General features: G+C 36.2%; 3 protein-coding genes across 3 annotated transcripts; 1 reads left to right on the top strand and 2 right to left on the bottom strand.

The window, feature by feature from the left end:
* Window positions 1-326: 326 nt before the first annotated feature.
* LOC127963924 (carnitine O-palmitoyltransferase 2, mitochondrial) lies at window positions 327-4,360 on the top strand. Its single transcript, XM_052564022.1, has 5 exons — window positions 327-803; window positions 1,543-1,623; window positions 1,728-1,834; window positions 1,923-3,227; window positions 3,494-4,360. The coding sequence occupies exons 1-5, from the start codon at window positions 604-606 to the stop codon at window positions 3,820-3,822; spliced, it is 2,022 nt and encodes a 673-aa protein (XP_052419982.1). The 5' UTR covers window positions 327-603; the 3' UTR covers window positions 3,823-4,360.
* A 1,403-nt stretch (window positions 4,361-5,763) lies between these two features.
* Window positions 5,764-7,620, bottom strand: LOC127962992 (protein mago nashi homolog). The gene is made up of 5 exons (XM_052562631.1): window positions 7,119-7,620; window positions 6,722-6,780; window positions 6,506-6,616; window positions 6,317-6,399; window positions 5,764-5,994 (listed from the first exon to the last, which is right to left on the bottom strand). The coding sequence occupies exons 1-5, from the start codon at window positions 7,207-7,209 to the stop codon at window positions 5,895-5,897; spliced, it is 444 nt and encodes a 147-aa protein (XP_052418591.1). The 5' UTR covers window positions 7,210-7,620; the 3' UTR covers window positions 5,764-5,894.
* A 918-nt stretch (window positions 7,621-8,538) lies between these two features.
* On the bottom strand, window positions 8,539-19,416 carry LOC127963454 (uridine-cytidine kinase 2-A). Its single transcript, XM_052563377.1, has 7 exons — window positions 19,214-19,416; window positions 13,683-13,842; window positions 13,165-13,261; window positions 12,720-12,862; window positions 12,504-12,601; window positions 11,719-11,767; window positions 8,539-11,391 (listed from the first exon to the last, which is right to left on the bottom strand). The coding sequence occupies exons 1-7, from the start codon at window positions 19,316-19,318 to the stop codon at window positions 11,255-11,257; spliced, it is 789 nt and encodes a 262-aa protein (XP_052419337.1). The 5' UTR covers window positions 19,319-19,416; the 3' UTR covers window positions 8,539-11,254.
* Window positions 19,417-22,324: the final 2,908 nt, after the last annotated feature.

Here is a 22,324-nt window from a genome sequence, read left to right as displayed (position 1 = left end):
CACGGTGCGTTCAAATGTGTTTAAAATATGTGGCAATGTAATAAATATTCGAAATTTACGGAGTAAGAACATTTATTTAATATTTTTAAAATATCGGTTTGTGTTGCTCTGTGAGAGTTCTAATGTAATTCAAACATAATGAAAAATGCATTTGAAACATTAGATACACAACTTAGCCTATATATATATATATATATATATATATATATATATATATATATATATATATATATATATATATATATATATACACACACACACACACACACACACACACACACACACACACAAATGGCATTTTTATATAGATTTGACTTTTATTTTGAAAAAGGTGATTGTTGGTGAGAGGCGGAAGTAATGAATCAAACATTAAAATCAGAAGATTTTGTTGTGAATTTTGTCTGATTGTCAAGCAGCTAATGTAAATTATCTTACGTTTTTTTTCTAAATAGAAAGGCAAGAGAACACGGATAGCTAATTATTGTTGGCCGTACCGACAGCGACAGGATCTGTCAGACACACTGCTCGAGTTGCTTGCAGCACTGTTAAACAGAAGTTTTGATCGAAGAGAGATTTAGGGAAAATACGCTCATAACTCCTTAAATGTCAAGCTGTATGATGGCAGGTTTGATCTCTACGCAATATAATTCAACACTGAGCAAATTCAAATGGTTAAGGAATAACCCTGCCCTCTCGGTTCTAACGAGCACTCGGCGTAAATACAGCAGTAAGGAAGGAGCTGGGATTGAGTATTTACACAAAAGTGTCGTCCCGACCATGCACTACCAGAAGAGTTTACCAAGGTAGGAAATTGACGTAGAATCACACACACGGGGTATATAATTTACGCCATATAATTCATTTTGCTGTGCTTTGGTACTGCATCTTTGATGTTGAATCAGATTTTATCTGGAAATACAATATAAATTTTCTTTACGCAAGTTTCAGGTCATATTAGAGAATGTAGGTGAAAGTGCAAAGTCTACGCTTAGGTTGCAAGGGGGATGGGGACACGGTGTTACACATAAATTGACCCTCTTACCTTACATTTAGTTCCCTCAGTATTGTTCCGGGGTAAATTGTCTATATAAAATTACATACATATATATATATATATGCAATTTATTCTAATGAAAGCATAGAGCTGAATTTTCAGCAGTCATTATTCCAGTCTTCAGTGTCACATGTGCTGCTTAACATTTTTATGAAAATGTGATACATGTTCAGGGTTATTTAATAAATATAATGTTCAAAAGAACAGCATTTATTTGAAATAGAAATGTTTTGTGTCCTTATAAATGTCCTTATGGTTACTTTAGAGCAATTTATTGCATCTTTGCTAAATAAAATACATTTCTTTAAAAATAAATGGTCCCCACACTTTTGAATGGTAGTGAACATACACTGTTTAACAACATTGTAACAAATGATTATTTAAATAAAAGCATTAAATAATTTTACCAAGTAAAATGTCTCACAATAAAATGTCTAAAAATGTATGGATGTTTCCCAAAATATATACATTTTATATGTTCTCCATAGATTACCTGTTCCAAAACTGGAAGATACAATTCGTAGGTATCTGGCAGCTCAAAGACCCCTGCTGAATGATGAACAGTACAGGTAAGCCAAAAGTATCTATATCAATTTATTTATTTCATTTTCTAACTGCCCTTTAATGTAAAAAAAAACATTCTGTCTACTTCTGCTCCCTTGAAATTCATCAGTAATACAGAGAAAGTAGCACATGATTTCCAGAGTGGTGTAGGCAAGCAGTTACATGAAGAACTTGTGGCCTTAGACAAAAACAACAAGCACACCAGCTATATATCAGGTAGGAGATGTAGTAATAAAAAGAACAATTGAATATTATTAGTTTTAACTGTAACATCATTCATGAATTTCTCCCATTTGCCTTGCAGCTCCATGGTTTGACATGTACTTGTCTGCTCGGGAGTCTGTTGTGCTCAACTTTAACCCCTTCATGTCCTTTAACCCTGACCCCAAACCTGAGTACAACGACCAGCTTGTGCGAGCCACCAACATGGTGTGCTCAGCCGTCCGGTTCATGAAGACCCTTCGTGCTGGTCTACTTGAGCCAGAGGTGTTTCATCTTAACCCTGCCAAGAGTGACACCGATAGTTTCAAGAAGTTGATCCGATGGGTGCCCCCCTCTATCTCATGGTTTGGAGCCTACATGGTGAATGCCTATCCTCTGGATATGTCCCAATACTTCCGCCTCTTCAACTCTACACGTATACCCAAGTACAAGCGCGACGAGCTTCTCACAGATGATAAAGGCCGCCACCTGCTCGTAGTAAGGCGAGGCAACCTGTATGTGTTTGATGCTCTAGATCGGGACGGCAGCCTCATAAAGCCTGCTGAGGTGCAAGCTCATTTGAAATACATCCTATCAGACTCAACAAAAGCTCCTTCGTTCCCCTTGGGCATTCTAACCAGTGAGAATAGAGACACCTGGGCAGGGTTAAGACATAAACTAATGGAAGCTGGAAATGGAGAAGCTCTGCATTTAGTAGACAGTGCTTTGTTCTGCCTCTGCTTGGATGAGGAGGTGATGAGAGACCATATTCACATTTCCCACAACATGCTACATGGAGACGGCTGCAACCGCTGGTATGACAAGTCCTTCAGTATCATCTTGGCTAAAGACGGACAGGCGGCCATCAATTTTGAGCACTCTTGGGGTGACGGTGTGGCTGTTCTTCGCTTCCAAAATGAGGTCTTCAAGGACACCACAGAGAAGCCTTTGGTGGGGCCTGGATCCCAGCCTGCAGCGGTGGACTCTTCCTCTGCGGTGCGCCGATTAGAGTTCAAACTCACTGAGGAGTTAAAAGCTGGAATCGCAAAAGCTAAAGAGAACTTCCAGGCCGCCGTGTCAAAGCTCACCATCGACGCCATGGAGTTCAAGAAAGGTGGAAAGGAGCAACTTAAGAAGAAGAAGCTCAGTCCAGATGCCATCTCTCAGCTGGCTTTCCAGATGGGCTTCCTTCGCCAATATCGCCAGACGGTCGCCACATACGAGTCGTGTAGCACTGCAGCCTTTAAACATGGGCGCACAGAAACCATCCGTCCTGCTACGATCCACACAAAGCGCTGTGCCAAGGCATTCGTTGAGCAGCCTGGACAGCACAGTGTGGAGCAGTTACAAGGGCTGTTGAATGAATGCTCCAAATACCATGGACAGCTCACTAAAGAGGCAGCAATGGGTTAGTGCATATTCATGAGGTGTCTTTTCATCCTGGGGGGGGGGGGGGGTCCAAAACAGCATTAGACCACACCGATTGTTATTGTATGGACAAAAATATATATATTTTTAATGTCTGTTCAAACAGTTTCAGAATGACTTGAGGTTGATGACAGAATTTCCATCCTTTTACATTTTTGGGGGAGGGTGGGCATCAAATTAGATCATTAGTTCACTCTCAACTTGTGTATTTCATCATTGTTATATTTTTTGTGCATTTTCTTCTAGGTCAAGGCTTTGATCGCCATCTCTTTGCCATGCGCTACTTGGCTAATTCAAAAGGAATGGCCCTGCACGGTCTCTACAAGGATCCAGCATATACTGCCATAAACCACAACATTCTCTCCACTAGTACCCTTACCAGCCCAGCAGTCAGTCTGGGAGGGTTTGCTCCTGTGGTGCCTGATGGTTTCGGAGTGGGCTATGGTGTCCATGATGAATGGATAGGTTGCAATGTGTCCAGCTACCCTTCCAGAAATGTTCATGAGTTCCTTAAGTGTGTTCACAAGTCCTTGGAAGACATTTTTACAGTACTTGATGGAAAACCCATTAATTGAAAGTGCTCTTAATGTGTTGAAGTTCATTGAAGCACTTTGTAAGGGAGTAGTCTGAATTTAGAACCATTTTATGTTTTACTTTTATCAGATAAGGACTCAAGTGTACCAGTGTAACGTGTTTATATTTAAAGGTTGAAAGTAGAACTAAGCGTTGCACTGTGTGGATACACAAATGTGGCTGCTTGGTATTGAGCTTATGCTGAAGTGATCTGATCCAGAAGCAAAAATTTGTAATTGTAATGGGGCTATAGGTAAAACTGTGAATGCTGATGTCCTGAAATGTGTTGTGGTTGAAATGTTTGCAGTGTATTTCCCCCAAGTTCAAAGGGCAGCTTTAATCCATCTATACTTTTCAACGGTCAATTATCTTTGTCTCAATGCAACATGTATACAATGTACTTCCATACACAAAAAAAATTATGTACAATAATTGAAAGACCTGTCCTTTGCCTTATAAGATGTAAACACATGGATAACTCTGAATACTCTGATTGTAAATATTGTAACAAGCTTAATAAAAAAAAGATAAAATATTGAATATCTGCTTAAAATATTTTTAATTTACTAACCCTACACTACTTTTCAAAAGTCTGGGGAGTCTTTCATTCAAAGATAACAGGAAAAATTTGTATATTGCTACCAAAAAAAAAAGTAAATTATGTTCTTGATTATGTTTAGATTCATCAAAAAATTCTGATAAAATGTATAATTTTCTATAAAAATATTAAGCAACACAATTGTTTCCAACTATAAGAAATGCATCATGCGACACTGAAGACTACAAATTTAGCAGTGCCATTACAGAAATTATGTTTCAAGATAATATTAATTCTACTGAATACTGTATTTTTGAAACAAGTCATCCTTGCTGAACATAAGAGACATTCAACCCCAAACTTTAAACTAGTAGTGTACATATTGCACCACCTATTTAGAGTGCAAATGTTGATATCAACATTAAAGGGTTAGTTCATCCAAATATCAAAATTATGTCATTAATAACTCACCCTCATGTAGTTTCAAACCCGTAAGACCTCCGTTTATCTTCGGAACACAGTTTAAGATATTTTAGATTTAGTCCGAGAGCTTTCTGTCCCTCCATTGAAGCTGTGTGCACGGTATACTGTGAACATCTTCAAAGTAGTCCATGTGACATCAGAGGGTCAGTTAGAATTTTTTGAAGCATCGAAAATACATGGTCCAAAAATAGCAAAAGCTATGACTTTATTCAGCATTGTCTTTTCTTCCGGGTCTGTTCTGAGCGCGTTCACTGCAGTTTAGTGATATCTGGTTCGCAAATGAATCACTCGATGTAACCGGATCTTTTTGAACCAGTTCACCAAATCGAACTGAATCGTTTGAAATGGTACGCGTCTCCAATATGCATTAATCCACAAATGACTTAAGCTGTTTTTTTACTTTTTTAATGTGGCTGACACTCCCTCTGAGTTCAAACAAACCAATATCCTGGAGTAATTCATTTACTCAAACAGTACACTGACTGAACTGCTGTGAAGAGAGAACTGAAGATGCACACCGAGCAGAGACAGATAATGAACGAAAGACTGACTCAGTGAACTTGCTCAGAATAGACCCGGAAGAGAAGACAATGTGAGTAAAGTCATAGTTTTTGCTATTTTTGGACCAAAATGTATTTTCGATGCTTCAAAAAATTCTAACTGACCCTCTGATGTCACATGCACTACTTTGAAGATGTTCACAGTATACTGTGCAAACACTTTCAATGGCGGGACAGAAAGCTCACGGACTAAATCTAAAATATCTTAAACTGTGTTCCGAAGATGAATGAAGGTCTTACGGGTTTGGAACGACATGAGGGTGAGTTATTAATGACATAATTGTAATATTTCGGTGAACTAACCCTTTAAGGTGTTGAAAAGATATTTTGCAGTTTAAGAGGTTTTGAAATGTAGAGTGAAGTTTTTCAACAGTTGAACAAATTTATTAAAAAAAAAAAAATACCACCAAGCAATATACAATTACAAATGTTGAAAATAGCTCAAACAATAACTAAAATATGACCCCAATCTAGAATAAAAGCAACTGGGTAGCTAGATGGGCTTGATTTTGAAGTGGAGGCCGATGAGACTGAATACAAGGCATTTGAGATCCTGGACCAGGTAGTAGAAAACTCTGAGTCCTTCTGGGTCCCTGATGATCAAAATCACAAATGTTATTACTCTAATAATATATAGAAAACATACAGTGCGGCACTGCTTCAGAGAAGAAAAAGGAAAGCAATTAACTGCATGATAATACTGAATAAATTACGAAGAAAAAAACTACATTGCAGTAAATCATTGAGCAGATGCTTTTCTCTTAAATAATTTATAAATAAGATCCATTACAAGCAATTTATCATACAAGAGTCAATAATACTTGTGGTTCTGCAATGCCAAGTTTCAAGAATGAGATAGTGAAATGTAGTAAAGCAGAGAGAACAAGAGGAGATCCATCTATGAAATATGCTTACTTGGACTGGTTGACATCAATTAAAGATCCAATTTTGGAAGTTGTGAATGAAATGTGTTCATCACCGATGACAATCTCCAGTTCCTATACAGCACAAAGAAAAGCAACAAGGATGCAATTAGGAGTATTAAAGGATAAAAATAATAATAATAAAATTAAAAATGAAAGCAATATAAATATTTCTACAAACTTGTCGCCCGACTCTGTCTGGAGGTGGCCACAAGGCATCGTCTTCTTTTGTGATCTCACTGTCATCAATGATTCTCTTCAACTCTTCCATCACACTTTTATGAACATACGCCTGGGGGGAGGGGGGGGTCTCTCATAAGATACAAAGCCTACATACATCTCAACAAAAATGACCTAATATTGAATGTATGTGACGTCATCATGCAGCTGACTTTACCTCTTTTCGGATCATGACGTCGTTCTTGTAGTTACTGTTGTTTGCATACCTCAGTTTGCCTGGAAGAAAAAATAAACTATCCATAAATTATATAAAAGCTTCTTATGAAAAGTTTTAACAGTCACTGAAATATTACATCAGAAACACAACAATTTCTTACCATAAATATTATTTATTAAATGAAAACAATTAAGATATTAAAGTGACAATTTTAAGTAAATCAAATGTTACCAGCATTTTAATTAGTTTTTCTACTTCACAAGTACGAAAGAAATAAACCAGTAATATAAGTTCAAATAGCTTTAGAAAAACGTTTCGGCCTAGTAAAAAAGGCAAGCACAGATATCAACAGAAAGGCTGCTAGCATATTAGCAAGCTAAATTGGCGCCTGACTTACCGTCTGGTCTGAATTCAAATTCCAGAAATTCGTGTCCGAATTTACCTTTATGGCCCACATAGTACCTCAAATAAAAGTCACTCGAGGACATATCTGTGAACGATATTTAAGGTCCTATATTTCAAACAACGCACGAACACTCTTCCTTCAATGAACCGCTTGAGAAACGACCAATATGGAATCGCATGCGCATTTCACAGGGTTGCCAGGTTCACACAAAAAACCATCCCAGACGGTACTCGAAACTATCCCATTCGCGTTCGAGGGGGGTTCTCCCGTTAAAACTAGCTTTCGGGGATGAAATACACGTGTTTTTGTGGGGTTCCCTTGTTAACATTTCCAGGGTCTAAATATCACGTTATTGAGGTAGGGGTTTTTTTAACCCGAGGACAAACAACCCCTGGCAACAGTGTTATAAAGTAGCCTCAATTCCGCGGGGAAACCGCGGACTTGGCAACACTGGTACTGCAGGTCGCGGCGTGACGTCAGACACCGGTCGCACAAAAATGATGCTGCAGATGACCAAAAGCACATTATAACCTCCCTGAGCTTTTCAGAATAATTCACAGATATAACCCTGCTAATCATTACATGTTTAAATATAAAAGGGACATCAATACAAACTGTTCTTTTTGTGAAGACCACCCTGAACTGTTTTGCACCTATTTTGGTGTTGCCCACACACCAGAACATTTTAGCAAAACCTCAGCAGATTCATCATTGACCATATTTATAAAGACTTTGCCTTATTGTGGAAGGATGTTATTTTTTGTTTTTATAAAAGTCAAAGTAAAGAAAAAACGTACTTCATTATAAATGTATTAATACCTTTGGCACAATTTCACATTCATAAATGTAAATTCAGCTCTAAAAAACGTGATTTGTACTTTTTACCCATGAAGTTGAACATTATATTTCTGATTTCTGTCTAAAACAACAAAAAGGCTGTTAAAACTATCAACATATGGTCCTCCTTCACTTTGTAATGACTAGTAAGCTTCCCCTGGCTATTTTATTTTATTTTCTGTTTACCTCTGTGTTTTTTGTATGTTATGTATATTATGGCTAATTACATGTGATTTGTACCCTTTTTGCAATAATAAAAAAAAAATATATATATGTATGTATGTATGTATGTATGTATGTATGTATGTATGTATATATATATATATATATATATATATATATATATATATATATATATATATATATATATATATATATATATATACCTCCCTGAACCTGTTTTGTGTTTTTGTATACTTTCATGTTATCTTTGTGCTAATCTAAACCATTGTAGAATTCTGTCCAGTTTGCAATAAAGTTTTTAAAAGAGAGGGATTAACTCTTGAAAGTCTTTTTTTCTCTCTCTGATGCAAGCAAATGCGATAACAGCACGCAGGTAACAAGGAGGCAATGATTATGAGGAGTAAAAAAACTTTTATTTAACTAAGCTTTGCTGTCAATCACTTTTTTTATACAACTTTCTGCAAGTCTTTACACATGTACATGATGATACAGTTATAGTGGATTTATTAAAGCAAAGAAACCTAAAAACAAAAAAGCCAATCCCCAGCTTCAAGAGTAACAGTTCAAGATAAAGAGTTATTAATATTCATTGTAGCGTCACATAAATACTGTTTTAAAGCCTTGCAACTGTAGTTTGTTTGGTCCAACAACATGCAAGCAACCTTTTCTGATTGTAATATAGTTTTGGCTTTCTTTGCATGTTGCACCCCTTTTGCAAAACTCAAAGGCATCAATAATTGAACATATACATCATGCAGAACAAAATACTTTTGAAAATCCCTCAAAGTCACCCCTCTTTGCAACAAGACAACCCGTTTCAGACTAGGATTTCTAATATCAACATAAAAGCATATAGGTTGTAACATATTTAGACATTAGTGTGGGAGTCAAACTTATTGATTGCACATTAAACAACGCCAACAGCTTAATGGAAAACCACAAATTTCAATAAAAACAATGTATGTATTTGCATCATTTTCAGTCAAGTAGGATTACACACTGGGTGTGCAAGTTGGTAAGACAGAGATGTTAAGTTATTAAATCATGGTTTTATTCAGGGGTGGACTGTGTGATTGTGGGAAACAAACTGTAATGTGTACTGCTTTTTTAAAGCTGGTGTTTAAATCTGTGCTAATATATCAAAATCCTTAAATTAGAGGTATGAACATATCTGACATGTATGTTCGAAAGCCTGGATGCTTGAGTAACCAAGTGTTGTTTAGAAAAGCAATATTTACAATATTTATGTACCATTGAAGGAAATTCAACATGAAAATAAAAGGAACAGTCTGTAAGTTTACATACACTTTATGATGGCACAAAATTTGTTGCAATAGTTTTTTACTGGTTCAAGGATTTTAAAATGAGTCTATGAACATACCAATTGAATCACACATCTAATACCCAAACGAAACCAAGGACCAGACGTCAACAAAATATTTATAATATTTTATGCAATTTTGTCCAAATAAACAGCCCAGGGGTAAGAATGTGCCAAATAAATATTAAAGTCACAAAATGTTATATGTATAAATAATGACAACTGATACAATCTAGATGGCATTATCATCAAAACAATTGTATTCAATCAAATAATTACATAATTTATCATTTTTACATAGGATAGTAAATGGGTCACCCCGTATCATAGCATCAATGTGACTGAAGCCAACCAGAAAATAAAATATAGCATTATTACAAACAATGTTGAGTTTCTAAATGCAATTTGTATATCAATGATTTACCAATTTTAAGTTAAAGATTTCAATATTAAAGGGAAGTTATATGGGGTCATTTTACAGTCAGGGTCAAACTTAAAGGTTGGATTGTTCAGTTTCGCATCCCTAAATGATTTCAGAGTGCCTTAAATGGCTTCTCTCTGGCTCTAAGATGCAGGAAAACTGAGATACAAGGGGAAATATGTATTGCGCATGGAAATTACATGGCTCGGGTTACAAAAACATCTGTTCAAGAAAACTAAATGAACTCTTTGGTGAGTTTTGTCAAAGACTTACCAAAGTGGCATCATGGTGTACATTTTGAGTCATAACTCAAGTAAAATAATGGGTCATTTCAAGTAAGGATCTCCATTTGTCTAACTGGCTTGGACAAGTCTAGTTAAACTGAGTGTCAATTTGCATTATTAGAGTCAAGGGTACAGTGCATAGTATATTAACACAATCAATCACAGGGCTTTTGTTTTTAAAGCACATGACCATGTTTAATGAGGACCACGTGGCATCTCCATAAATATTCTAGAAGCACAAGATTTGTAATTCAGAACCAAATATGACAACAAATTTAGTTCTGCTCAATTAGCCAGATTAGTCTCTGCTGTCTTCTGTATAGAAGTCTCATTCCTTTTAGGACAAAAGTGAGTTATTTTTCTCATTTGTAGTAACTACACCCTGAGAGGCCTGTTGTGACGAAGCAACACTGCCTGAATTGTTCAAGTGAAAAGGAGGAATAAAAGTTTATCCTTCTGCAAGAAACACTGATCATAGAGGGAAATCATATAAATAATGCCAGAATACTAAAAACTTATTCCATCCCTGTCAACCAAAAAGAAAAAGAATAAATTTTAAAACAAATGTTTTTGGACTCTATCCAGTGAAGAGGTTCTTTAAATACATATATTTGCAAATGTAGTCCTTTCTGCTAGGAAGAAAAGACCAGAGGTAATAATAATAATTTAAAAAAATATGTTCAATCCTCATTACCATGGAGTTATGTAACATTTAATTATCTGCATCCCCGTTTTTAGTCACTAAACATACTCTTAAAGAAGAAGTACAAAGAATAAAATAAAAATAGTAAAATAAATAAAGTAGATATCCATTTTGACCTTTAACAATCCCAGAACTAGAAGTTCCATTTATCTTTCTTACTCCTAAAACATCAAGTGGAGCCAGTCCAAAAACAAAAAAGAAGAAACAGAACGAAATAAAAGGCAATCTTTGAAATTCTTGAAATTTTTCATGATGCTTTTTGTCTTATACAGTGTTGGCTAATTAACAGAATGCACAAGCAGTCCTTCTTTTCTCTTGCACCCATCCTTCACACATTCATTCTCTCCTGCGTTCCCAGATGTCCTGATGGAGAGCTGGTCAATGCGGCCTGCTGCTGGACTCCGAGGGATGCCGTTTACGAGGCGTGTTGTGGCCATTGAGGTATCCGTTCAAGCGTTTGTTCAAACCACCATTTAGAATATCCTGAATGTGTTGCACTATCAAATTTATTGCAACTAGAGAGAGAAAGAGAGAGAAATAAACATGCAAGAACAAAAATCATGTAAAGTTGTCTTCTAAGTCTTTGTTTAGTGAAAACATTTTTCAGGGCAGGTTTAGCACTAGTTTCACTCTGGTCTGGTTTTGTAGTTAAAGAATCAGTAGTACTAGAAGCAGGGAAAAGACTAAACATGCTTGAATGCTCAAGATACTAAGACTAGATGTGTGGCCTTGCTTGGCACCTTCAAAACAATTTATGTATATCATATACTGTTCCAAAACATTTCCATATCAAAATATTTTTGTCTTCTCTCTTCACATTTGGATAAACATTTAAATCTCACCCAGATTATCAGCTCCCCTTGGAATGATCACATCGGCATACTTTTTGGTCTGAAAGTAAAACGGATTTAAAAAAAAAATAATAACTATAAGCACTGAGAAAAAATAAAAATAAATAAAAAATATGATCAACAACAACATTTCCAATGGACAAATATTTCACCACCTGCTGTTTCTTGACAAAATGCCAGAAACATGTTCTCTTGTCAACTGAAATAATAATATTGGCTCTGCATTTTAATAACATGGTTTAATTATGGTCAATAAGTTTTTTTTATTATTTTTTTTTTTTTTTTTCAAAAAAATTACATATTTACATTTACATTAAAAATAAAAGGGCCATTTATAATATATTTGCCAAACAGCACAACAGAGATATGACATGGAAAAAGCACATCCAGTTATTTTTTTACAACTTTTCAGTACTTAGTTTTACTAAACAACATGTTTTTACTAAGTGAAACTGTGTCAGTGTTGTTAATAGTAATGTAAGTGTAAGAATTTGCACACATTCAGAAGACTGAGGTCAGTACGATTTTCTAAAAAAAAAACTAATAGCAAGGATACATCAAATCAAAAGTATAAAAAAGATATTTCTATTTCACATAAATGCTGTTCATTTATATTTAATATGGAATCCGCAATTTAGAATGATTTTTATAAAGGACCAAATGAAGACTGGAGTAATGACTGTTGAAAATTCAGCTTTACAACACAGGAAAGTGTGTATTTTATATAAAATAAATTGATTTAAAAAAATCATATGGTAGAAAAGTGTACAACTCACAGGCAGACAGAACTCCTCAAAGGCAGGCTTAACAAAAGTGATGTACTGGCTTAGCACCTGCTCTAGGTCACGACCTCTCTCACTGATGTCTCTCAGAACTATGAGCAGAGGGGATGAGTTGACATGAATCAAATTGCACTGAAATACACCGTCCTATCACTACCACTTATGAATTATGAATATTCTTTGGAATCCATTGATAAAGTCCCCACAAACCTCTGCGTGACAGACGTGTGTCTGCATCCGTATCCACAAACAGCTTCATTTGAAACAGATCTCGGATTTCTTGCGAATAAAACATAAGAATGCCTTCAAATAAAACGACATCTGCTGGATATACAGTGACCGTCTCTTCTTTCCTGTGAACAGTAAGGAAAACAAAAGTGTATCACTATGCATGAAATATCTGAGCAAACAGATTTTTTTACATAAATCAAGATAAGGCCTGTCTGAAACCTTACGCTCAAGTAGCATGTAAGCAAATCAACAGAAGTTACATTCTGCCCTGTGTTTCTGCTAATTTCCTGAATGTGGGCTCAAAATACATACATGCTGCTTACACAATGCTTTTGGAATGACATAATGGTGAGTAAATTATGGCAGAATGTTAATTCTTTGCTGAACTATTCCTTTAGGTTATTTAGATTTGGTCTGAACGGACCTTGAGTGGGTAACAAAGTCGTAGACGGGAATCTGGACAGTTCTTCCCTCCATGATTTCACAAAGGGTTTTGACTATCAACTCATTATCAAACGCATCTGTGGGACAGAGTAAAAAAGGATCAGACACACAGCACAGAATTTGTTCTAAGGTTTCTTGATCTACAGGATGTAGGAAATCAAGAACAAGCAAAAAGTTGATAAGTCACTTGTGCTGCTGCAGAATGAGTGTGTGTGTCTGTGTTTGTGTGTGTGTGTGTGGGTGGGTGGGTGGCTGAGTCAGGCAAACACTGCGACACAAACACACACACACACTCACAAACAGCTGCCATAGTATACAGATGGCATCAACTGTCAGTCAGAGCTGTATTCTGCTCATAACAACACAATGCAATAGACAGCATTTGTTTGGCAATACAAAATAACACAAAGAACTATAAATCAGGTCAATAACATAAAAAATATTTATATTTCGAAATATAAAAATTATATAAACATGAGCATTTCAGAGCATTTTTACCTGGGTGGTCAAAGTTAAATTGTCCTTTTAGAGCCTTGGCCTTCTGTTCAGCGGTCAGAACCCTGTAGAAACTATCCTGACTGAGAATGGCCACCTGCCTCTGATGATGGTCGATCTTATTCTGGCCAAGAAGCTCCATGATCTTTCCACAAACTGATGACTGGAAAAAAAAAGACAGGATTGTAGATCCATATATATGCACTAAAAGCAATTTTCAGTAAGCAATCTTAAGTAAAACTGGGAAATAACAACAAAATAGATGATGATTTAAGGTAAAGTGTAGAATTTCTGTGGGTAGACACTATACACATACACAGGTTGGGAATCTGAAAAAAAGTAAAATAAAATATGATGGATGGGCGGCATTCAAAATTTACAATATGATTTTTTTATGACCATGAGCCAAAGAAAGCTAAATTCAGTGTCAGTGATGGCCCTGTATTTTCATATATCGAAAACAGAATTTCACAGTAATATTTAAATCGCAACGTCTTCTGACCAAATTATGAACCAAATTAATTTAAACCATCAGCACTGGACACGATAAGGCTATCTCTGTCTTTGGAAGAATATTTTGAGAGACAGATTCCCTGCTGACAATTTTCACAAAAGGCTGACATTTCATTGAATATGTAATACACAACTCATTACATGCTAAAACTCTCTTTGGTTGTGCTGTTTTTATGAAAAATAAAATAAGAAATGTATATGATTCAGATTCTTGAATGAATGACTAAAAAGCTGCGGTAGGTAACTTTTGACGCTCAAGCGGTTAATAAACAGAACTGCTTGCATCTTGCGGAAGAACATTGTTGCCGGAGCTACTTCTCTCGGTTTATGTCTATGAAGAATCACAAAGGTACTGGGTTACTCCGCCGCGGTACCCCCGAAGCAATCTAAAATAGTCTGAATATAAACACTTATTATAGGTGCACCCTAGTGATTCAGGAAAAGCTAAAAACACGGTTTGGAAAATGGATTCATGGTGTACTCGCTTATTATATACATTTTTCTACATTTTGAACACAAACAAAGTTACGGACCGCAGCTCTGATTGGTTGTTTCTTAACGTGAGCGGATGACTTTCTGCAAATGGCAATAGGACCACTGGGAGGAGCCAGAGGAGCTTGATTTTTTCACAGATTATCCGTCTCATATTCTACTGTCAGGACATAATGACAGGTTTAACAAATATGTAAAAAATATATTTTTACAAAAGTTACCTACTGCAGCTTTAAGTGCAATGATTTTTTTTTTTTATTATCAAACACCACCAAATTATATTAAAGTCTCATTGTTTACAACATTATTTGATGAAAGTTACATTTTAGTAGGCCTTTTTCTTCCCCCAAACATTACATGCATTCTGTGCTTTTTGTTTTTAAGTTTGTTCCAAGAGGTTTATGTGAAGTAATTCATAAAATGTAACAAATTCACCTGGCAACAAATCGGTTGGATTAATCTAAAACACTTACTGATCCACACTTCATTCATTTCATCATGACAAACAAAGAATGAACCAAGAATTTAGATTAGATTAGAATTTATGCTAAAAACACAGTTGTTATGAGTGTTGTGAATGGTGTTTTATTTAAAAAAAAATGAAATAAAAAAATAATGATATAAAACAATGACATAAATATCACAAAATGTCTGAAAGACTCCTTTTAGTCAAAATTACACCTCACCCACTCGAGGCATAAACACAGAAATTTACATAACAGAACTGGCTCTGTGATTGTGCAAAGGACTTAGATACTGTCTTCTGTGTCTCTTCAATCCCTAAATGCCTGGTTTCATAGTTACAATAAATATGCCTATTAAAAAAACAAAACAAAGAACAAGGCGTAAACTCACAGGTGACGCACCCTGTACAAAAAAATAAAAAACACAAACCATGAACAGTTACAAAGAACATAAGCAGGTGTTTGCTAACATTGTCACAAAGAGATTTCTGCTCCTCTCTGCAGCTCGACAATGTCTGTTACACTGACTGACTTCACAAAACTGATAGATTTTCCACCTTCAATACTCTGTAATAGCTAAACCAATATGGAGTATGGAGGCACACCCTGATGAGAGAGAAACAGCACTAAAATCCACAAGGTATATGGTGTACCATATAGCTGACCCAATCATGATGATAATATTAATACTTAAGCACAAAAAGGATTCCTATACAAAGTCCAAATAAACTGAATAACCTTACTGTCACAATCACTTGATGTATGATATATAAACAGACTAGTAAATGCTACAACTATGGAAGAATATCTCCAGAAAACAACACTGAAAAACACATGCGATGAGTTAAGATCATGTTAAGAGTCAACCACATGGCAATTGAGCCGAGCACAAGACAGGCCGCAGTGGAGGGATATGCAACTGAATCCTGCAGAGTATCTAACCTATGTGTATGTGCTTAAATGTCTTACAAAGATTTCCTTCACCAGCTGCAATGTTGCCTGCCAGTCGCGCAATCCATTTAAAGCATAATCCACAAACAGTCCAAGCTGTCCCAGACTCTTATAAGAAACTACACACATATACACCAACCGTATGATAAGCGAAAACCACTGGGTTGCCTCAATCCCTGTAATATATTTCGAAACAATGCATTTTAAACGTAAGAGTTACGGAAATAATACTTTCTTCTGTCCCACTGTGACACTAAACCACATATTTAAATATAATGGTGCACTTTTAGTTAACACCAAGTCACCAACTGATGTGCAAGTCAAATGGACTTGCACCATGTTGAACAATGAACAGCAAAGCAGTATTTTGCATGATTTACTGGTAACACTTTACAATAATATCCCTTTTATTAATATATTAGATAACTTTATTAGTCAACATAAATTAGCAATACTTCTAAAGCATTCAGTAATAAATGTACATTTTATTTACTAATACATTACAAAAATTGTATCTATTAATATTATTTAATGGACCTGAGCTAACATTAACTAACAATGAACAGCTGCATTTTTTAAATAATATTAACTGAAATCAATAAGTACCTGTAAAAATTAATTGCTGAATGTTAGTTAATGTTTTTGACTAATAGGACCTTTTTGTAAAGTATTACCCATTTATCCATGCTAGGAACAAGAGTGCATTTCAACTTGATTCAATTTACACAGGCTTCACCAAAACAAACGAAAACAAAAGAGAGAGCTCAAACACTTCTTTGACATTTGTTGGTACGGTTTGTGCCTAAGATCTTTCAACCTCCGGCCTTAATCCAGCTCACATGCTAAATGGCCTTTAGGCATAGAAAGACAATCATTTACCTTTGGATCCTCAGCAGGATGCTGAGAGAGTTATTAACACATAACAGCCAACAGCAGGAAGGATAAACCATTGTCCCCAGTAGTGTGTGATCTGCAGTGAGGTGGGCATCTCTCCTAGCCTGGCCTGCCACCGGCCCCTAAACTAACATTGCAGGACAGCCAAAAAACAGCTTCTGCTGTTGCTGACTAAACATTCCCCTGATTAATTCCCAAGTATGTTTGTGTACCCAACAAGCTAAGCTGCTGTTTAGAAATGTAATGCAAATGCTATCTAAAGTGCAGCTAATGGTTTTGGTTGTGATACAAGTCATCAATGCAAAAGGATTTCTGGGTGCATTAAACAAAAGGAAACACTTGCTTCAGTCAGTTATCTGCTTTGGTCGAGCAATTTCAGAATGTAAACAAACTGGTGTCCTCAAAGAGCACACCGAGAGAGAGCATAACATAGCACTGGACAAAACACAGTGTCTACAGGCCCATAGGAATGATAACATAAAGCTTGAGAACGTCTAGTCAAAGAAGTTTTACTGAGAAATTAGATAACATTTCTTCCAAGCAACGTGGCAGACAGAGAAACTTGCACACCTGACAGCTGGGAGATATAGCAGTCATAACAAAAGCAAACAAGATAAGCAAACGGAATCAGAAAGGAACAGACAAATTATGTACAGAGACATTTTAAATAATGACTAAACAGAGTGGTCAGTAAAACATAAACTGAAAACTTTAAATGCAATAGTATTCTACATGATGACTTAAACTTTATCATAATTGACATTTGCAGCAACTAAAGCCAATAATGACATAAACATAATAAATAATATAAATATAAAGAATCTTGTAAAAGTATGACTCTAATACTATAAATATATGCTAAATATGACATAGTTATATCAAAATCATTGTTTTCGTTTTTGTCTTTTTTTAGTAATAGATGGATGTCATAAAAATAACAAATATTAAATATTTTATTTTAAAATATAAAATGTGATATAAAACATTATTAAATAATATAAATATTAACCAGGTTGTTACCAAGTATGGCGTGGTAATTTTAACCAATTTATTGTACCATTTTTACTTTTCAGTTTGGTTTTAACAGTATATTATTTATTTCCCTACTCTAAACAAACATCTATAAATATTTCAATAACAACTAAAGAAAAAAAAAAATCAGGCTTCACTTCATCCGTCTTGACGCATCACTGCGTATGCACGCACGGCGCACGCACGCCGCCAACGCACGTAAATGAGGTAAGATGTGACACATTCGCTGTGCCGCTGACCCCAATAACGTTAACCAACAAAAGCTCCACGATTACTCCTCTTCATCCTCAAAATTCCCTAGGGATTCCGGTTTAACGCTAAACACACACATATAAACTTTTATCTCGATCTCTGATATCCTCACACTGTTAGCTCGTGAAACAAAGGACAGTTCTTTGTGTTTGTATCATAACTGTTATCCTAGCAGACACCGACATCCTCCGGGGCGGAAAAGGTTTTATCCACGTCTAGACGCAAATTTAGACTTTTCTCACAACACGTTGTATATTTAGCTCAAGTAAAGTAGTAATCAGGGTGTTCGACAGCTGATAGGATTTTAATGAATCTGAAGGAATGTCAGGTGGATTGTGGTGTTTTAACCGGCGTAAGTATCGTGCGGTTTTCTAACAACAAAAGACAGTCTTAGTTTGCCTCGACATAATATCGCCTGATCCATATCAATCTTGTTACTTTTCGCAAATGGATTAAACCGTATTTAGAAAATTTTTTATTAAAATTATATTGATGACATGCTTATTAATAAGTTGGTAAGTCCACCATCGCCATAGTGCATGGCGACGGTGTGTGGGAGCTGTCTATATCAGGAAAATGACCAACATCCTTGTTTTTAAGGGATACATACAAACGAAGTACTTAATATATTCTCACTGTATGTGAGAGTGTATACCATTTAAAAAATACTATGACTATTTATTAGTTTTGTTCCAGATGATTAAACTTGATTTTAAAATGAATAAATAAATGAGTCAATTAGATCACACCTTAAATGCTAAAAGTCTATCTATCCGTTTTTACATAGGACATGTCAAACCATCTCGGGGAATGAGATAAATGTGCACATTGATGATTCTATGACAATGAGCCACGCGGTCAGCGTGCGCTCATCTCTGACAAAACATAAAAACAAACGATATCTAAAATTCATGTAAGGGAAAGCAGAATGCCAACCTTGCCGCTGGCAGTGCCGCCGGCTACCCCGATGAGGAAAGGTTGCCTGACAACATACTCATTTTCGGCTTGATTGTCCAACTTGCTGTCGCTGTCTCCTGCCATGCTGTCAGTGCGCACGCTGAGAGCTCTGTACTGCTTTTACCACGGCAAGCAGCGGCGCTCCTCCTCCCCTTCCTTTCAATTGTGTCTAACCTTTTCCTTTAGAGCGTTTGTGTGCGCAAATATTACATTTCTTAGGAATAAGTAGAGCTCTCCACCTACCAAGCTGACGACACATTTCCGTAGAAATAAAATTGATTCCTTTTGTAAGAAAGTATGAAACATCAATATATATATATATATATATATATATATATATATATATATATATATATATATATATATATATATATATATTATACAGGTGCATTTCTGTTAAATTAGAATGCCGTGGATAAGTTAATTTATTTCAGGAATTCAACCCAAATTGTGAGACTTGTGCATTAAATAAATTCAGTGCACACAGACCGAAGTAGTTTAAGTCTTTGGTTCTTTTAATTTGGAAGATTTTGGCTCACATTTAATAAAAACCCACTAATTCACAATCTCAACAAAAAAAGTAAGTATGTTCATTGTACATGTACTCAATATTTGGTGGAGGCTCCTTTTGCTCTTTGTCTCAATTCGGGGTGGTGTGGAGGTGATCAGTTTGTGGCACTGCTGAGGTGGTATGGGTGCCCAAGTTTCTTTGACAGTGGCCTTTAGCTCATCTGCATTTTTTGGTCTCTTGTTTCTCATTTTCTTTACAATACCCCATAGATTCTCTGTGGGGTTCAGGTCTGGTGAATTTGCTGGCCAGTCAAGCACACCAACACCATGGTCATTTAACCAACTTTTGGTGCTTTTGGCAGCATGGGCAGGTGCCAAATCCTGCTGTAAAATGAAATCAGCATCTTCAAAAAGCTGGTCAGCAGAAGGAAGCATGAAGTGCTCTAAACAGATGCAGTGACTTTGGTTTTCAAATAACACAATGGACCAAAACCAGCAGATGACATTGCACCTCAGATCATCACAGACTGGAAACTTAACACTGGACTTCAAGAAACTTGGGCTATGAGCTTCTCCACCCTTCCTCCAGACTCTAGGACCTTGGTTTCTAAATGAAATACAAAACTTGCTCTCATTTGAAAAGAGGACTTTGGACCACTGGGCAACAGTCAAGATGACTCTGACGTTGTCTGTGGTTCAGGAGTGGCATAACAAGAGAAATATGACAACTGTAGCCAAATTCCTTGACACGTCTGTATGCCTTGACCCCAGCCTCAGTCCATTCCTTGCGAAGTTGAATGAATCGATATCAATCGATTTTGCTTGACAATTCTCATAAGGCTGCGGTTCTCTTGGTTGTGCATCTTTTTCTTCCACACTTTTTCCTTCCACTCAACTTTCTGTTAACATGCTTGGATACAGCACTCTGTGAACAGCCAGCTTCTTTGGCATTGAATGTTTGTGGCTTACCCTCCTTGTGAAGGGTGTCAATGATTGTCTTCTGGACAACTGTTAGATCAGCAGTCTTCCCCATTATTGTGTAGCCTAGTGAACCAAACTGAGAGACTATTTGAAGGCTCAGGAAACATTTGCAGGTGTTTTGAGTTGATTAGCTGATTGGCATGTCACCACATTCTAATTTGTTGAGGTTTTTTGTTAAATGTAAGCCAAAATCATCACAATTAAAAGAACCAAAGACTTAAGCTACTTCAGTCTGTGTGGTCTGAATTTATTTAATACACGGTTTTCACAATTTGAGTTGAATTACTGAAATGAATGAACTTTTCCACAACATTCTAATTCATTGAGATGAACCTGTGTGTGTGTATATATATATATATATATATATATATATATATATACACACACACACACACACAGACAGTTTCTGTTTGAAATTTTATGATTTGAGCTTACAGCTCATGAAAGTCAAAAATCGATAATTACGATTATCACTACATTATCTTTACATTAAATGTAAATATATCTCTTGTTCCATGATAAACCATAATAATGGGGAAGTCTGACTTGGCAATGGTCCAGAAGGCAATCATTGACACCCTCGCAAAGAAAGTAATTAACAGAGGGTCATTACTTAATGGGGTGGCTGTTCACAGAGTGCTGTATCAAAGCATATTAAAGGTCTCGTTTTTCGTGCTTTTTTGAAGTTTGATTGAGTTTACAGTGTGTGTTGTGATTTGAGCAGTTTAGAGCGCGCTGCCCTCCTGGAAATGCGATTGGGCTAGTTTTGAGAAGCAAGTGGGCAGGATTTGTTTTGAAAACCTGGCAATCCTGCTCTGAACTGCTCATGCTGGAGATGTATTTATAATCACAGGAGCGTTTTTACTGACGAGATGCGCGTGAAAATCACATTCGATTTTTTTGCACAGCCCTAACATCTAGTTAACAAAGCTAAATAGCGTTGCCCTTTGTGTAATAAGTTACAGACACTGTAAATAATACAGTCAACTTAAATAATAAAATACACTTACCGTTTGTGGTCCATAAACAATGCCTTCTCCAGGCAAAGAGGGAACTGCTCCATCTTTCAACAATAATCTTTGTGCAAATCCGTCATTAAACTAATTGAAATTGAGGAAGCTTGCTGTCCTCAGCAAAATGTGCTGCATATAGTTTTACATGTGGGTTATAATTTTCGGGAAACGAGTTAGACATAAATTGTAACCATTAACCTCCAAGTAATTAATCCCTGGGAAGCCCAAACAAAGATGATTGGACTCCGAGATGAAAATAACAGCGTTTCGACGACATGGCGACAAACGCAGCTCTTCCTCTTCTCCATCTGAGCGCAACAAGGCCACGCCCCCTTTTGTGTAATCATGTGGGCGGAGGATAGTCAACAAACTGTTTTAGTGACGTCATTACTGCAGGAACTAGAGGGATGTAGTCCAAATGGGTCGTTTTTTTGTAGGCGAATTCTGTTAATTAAAATATCTCGGTGGCATTTAACTTTGAGCTTTAGAATTTTACAGATATTATTTATAATCTAACAACAACATTACACACTAACTAAAGTTTAAAACATATTAGCTCCATTATGTTTATTTCTTTTTGTTAAAC

The sequence above is a fragment of the Carassius gibelio genome, chromosome B8 (assembly GCF_023724105.1).
Source record: "Carassius gibelio isolate Cgi1373 ecotype wild population from Czech Republic chromosome B8, carGib1.2-hapl.c, whole genome shotgun sequence".
Lineage (NCBI taxonomy): Eukaryota > Metazoa > Chordata > Actinopteri > Cypriniformes > Cyprinidae > Carassius > Carassius gibelio.
The sequence above is the reverse complement of the archived record's forward strand: the minus strand, read 5'-3'. Positions and strand labels throughout refer to the sequence as shown.

Coding starts and splice junctions, on each gene's coding strand:
- LOC127963924 (XM_052564022.1), top strand. CDS start 604: ATGTCAAGCTGTATGATGGCAGGTTTGATCTCTACGCAATATAATTCA. Junction 1,835..1,922: donor GCACACCAGCTATATATCAG/GTAGGAGATGTA, acceptor TTTGCCTTGCAG/CTCCATGGTTTGACATGTAC. Junction 3,228..3,493: donor CACTAAAGAGGCAGCAATGG/GTTAGTGCATAT, acceptor ATTTTCTTCTAG/GTCAAGGCTTTGATCGCCAT.
- LOC127962992 (XM_052562631.1), bottom strand. CDS start 7,209: ATGTCCTCGAGTGACTTTTATTTGAGGTACTATGTGGGCCATAAAGGT. Junction 6,400..6,505: donor CAGACAGAGTCGGGCGACAA/GTTTGTAGAAAT, acceptor TGTGCTGTATAG/GAACTGGAGATTGTCATCGG. Junction 5,995..6,316: donor ATTGATGTCAACCAGTCCAA/GTAAGCATATTT, acceptor TTTGATCATCAG/GGACCCAGAAGGACTCAGAG.
- LOC127963454 (XM_052563377.1), bottom strand. CDS start 19,318: ATGGCAGGAGACAGCGACAGCAAGTTGGACAATCAAGCCGAAAATGAG. Junction 12,602..12,719: donor CACACGTCTGTCACGCAGAG/GTTTGTGGGGAC, acceptor CTCTGCTCATAG/TTCTGAGAGACATCAGTGAG. Junction 11,768..12,503: donor TTGAGGAGTTCTGTCTGCCT/GTGAGTTGTACA, acceptor TTTTACTTTCAG/ACCAAAAAGTATGCCGATGT.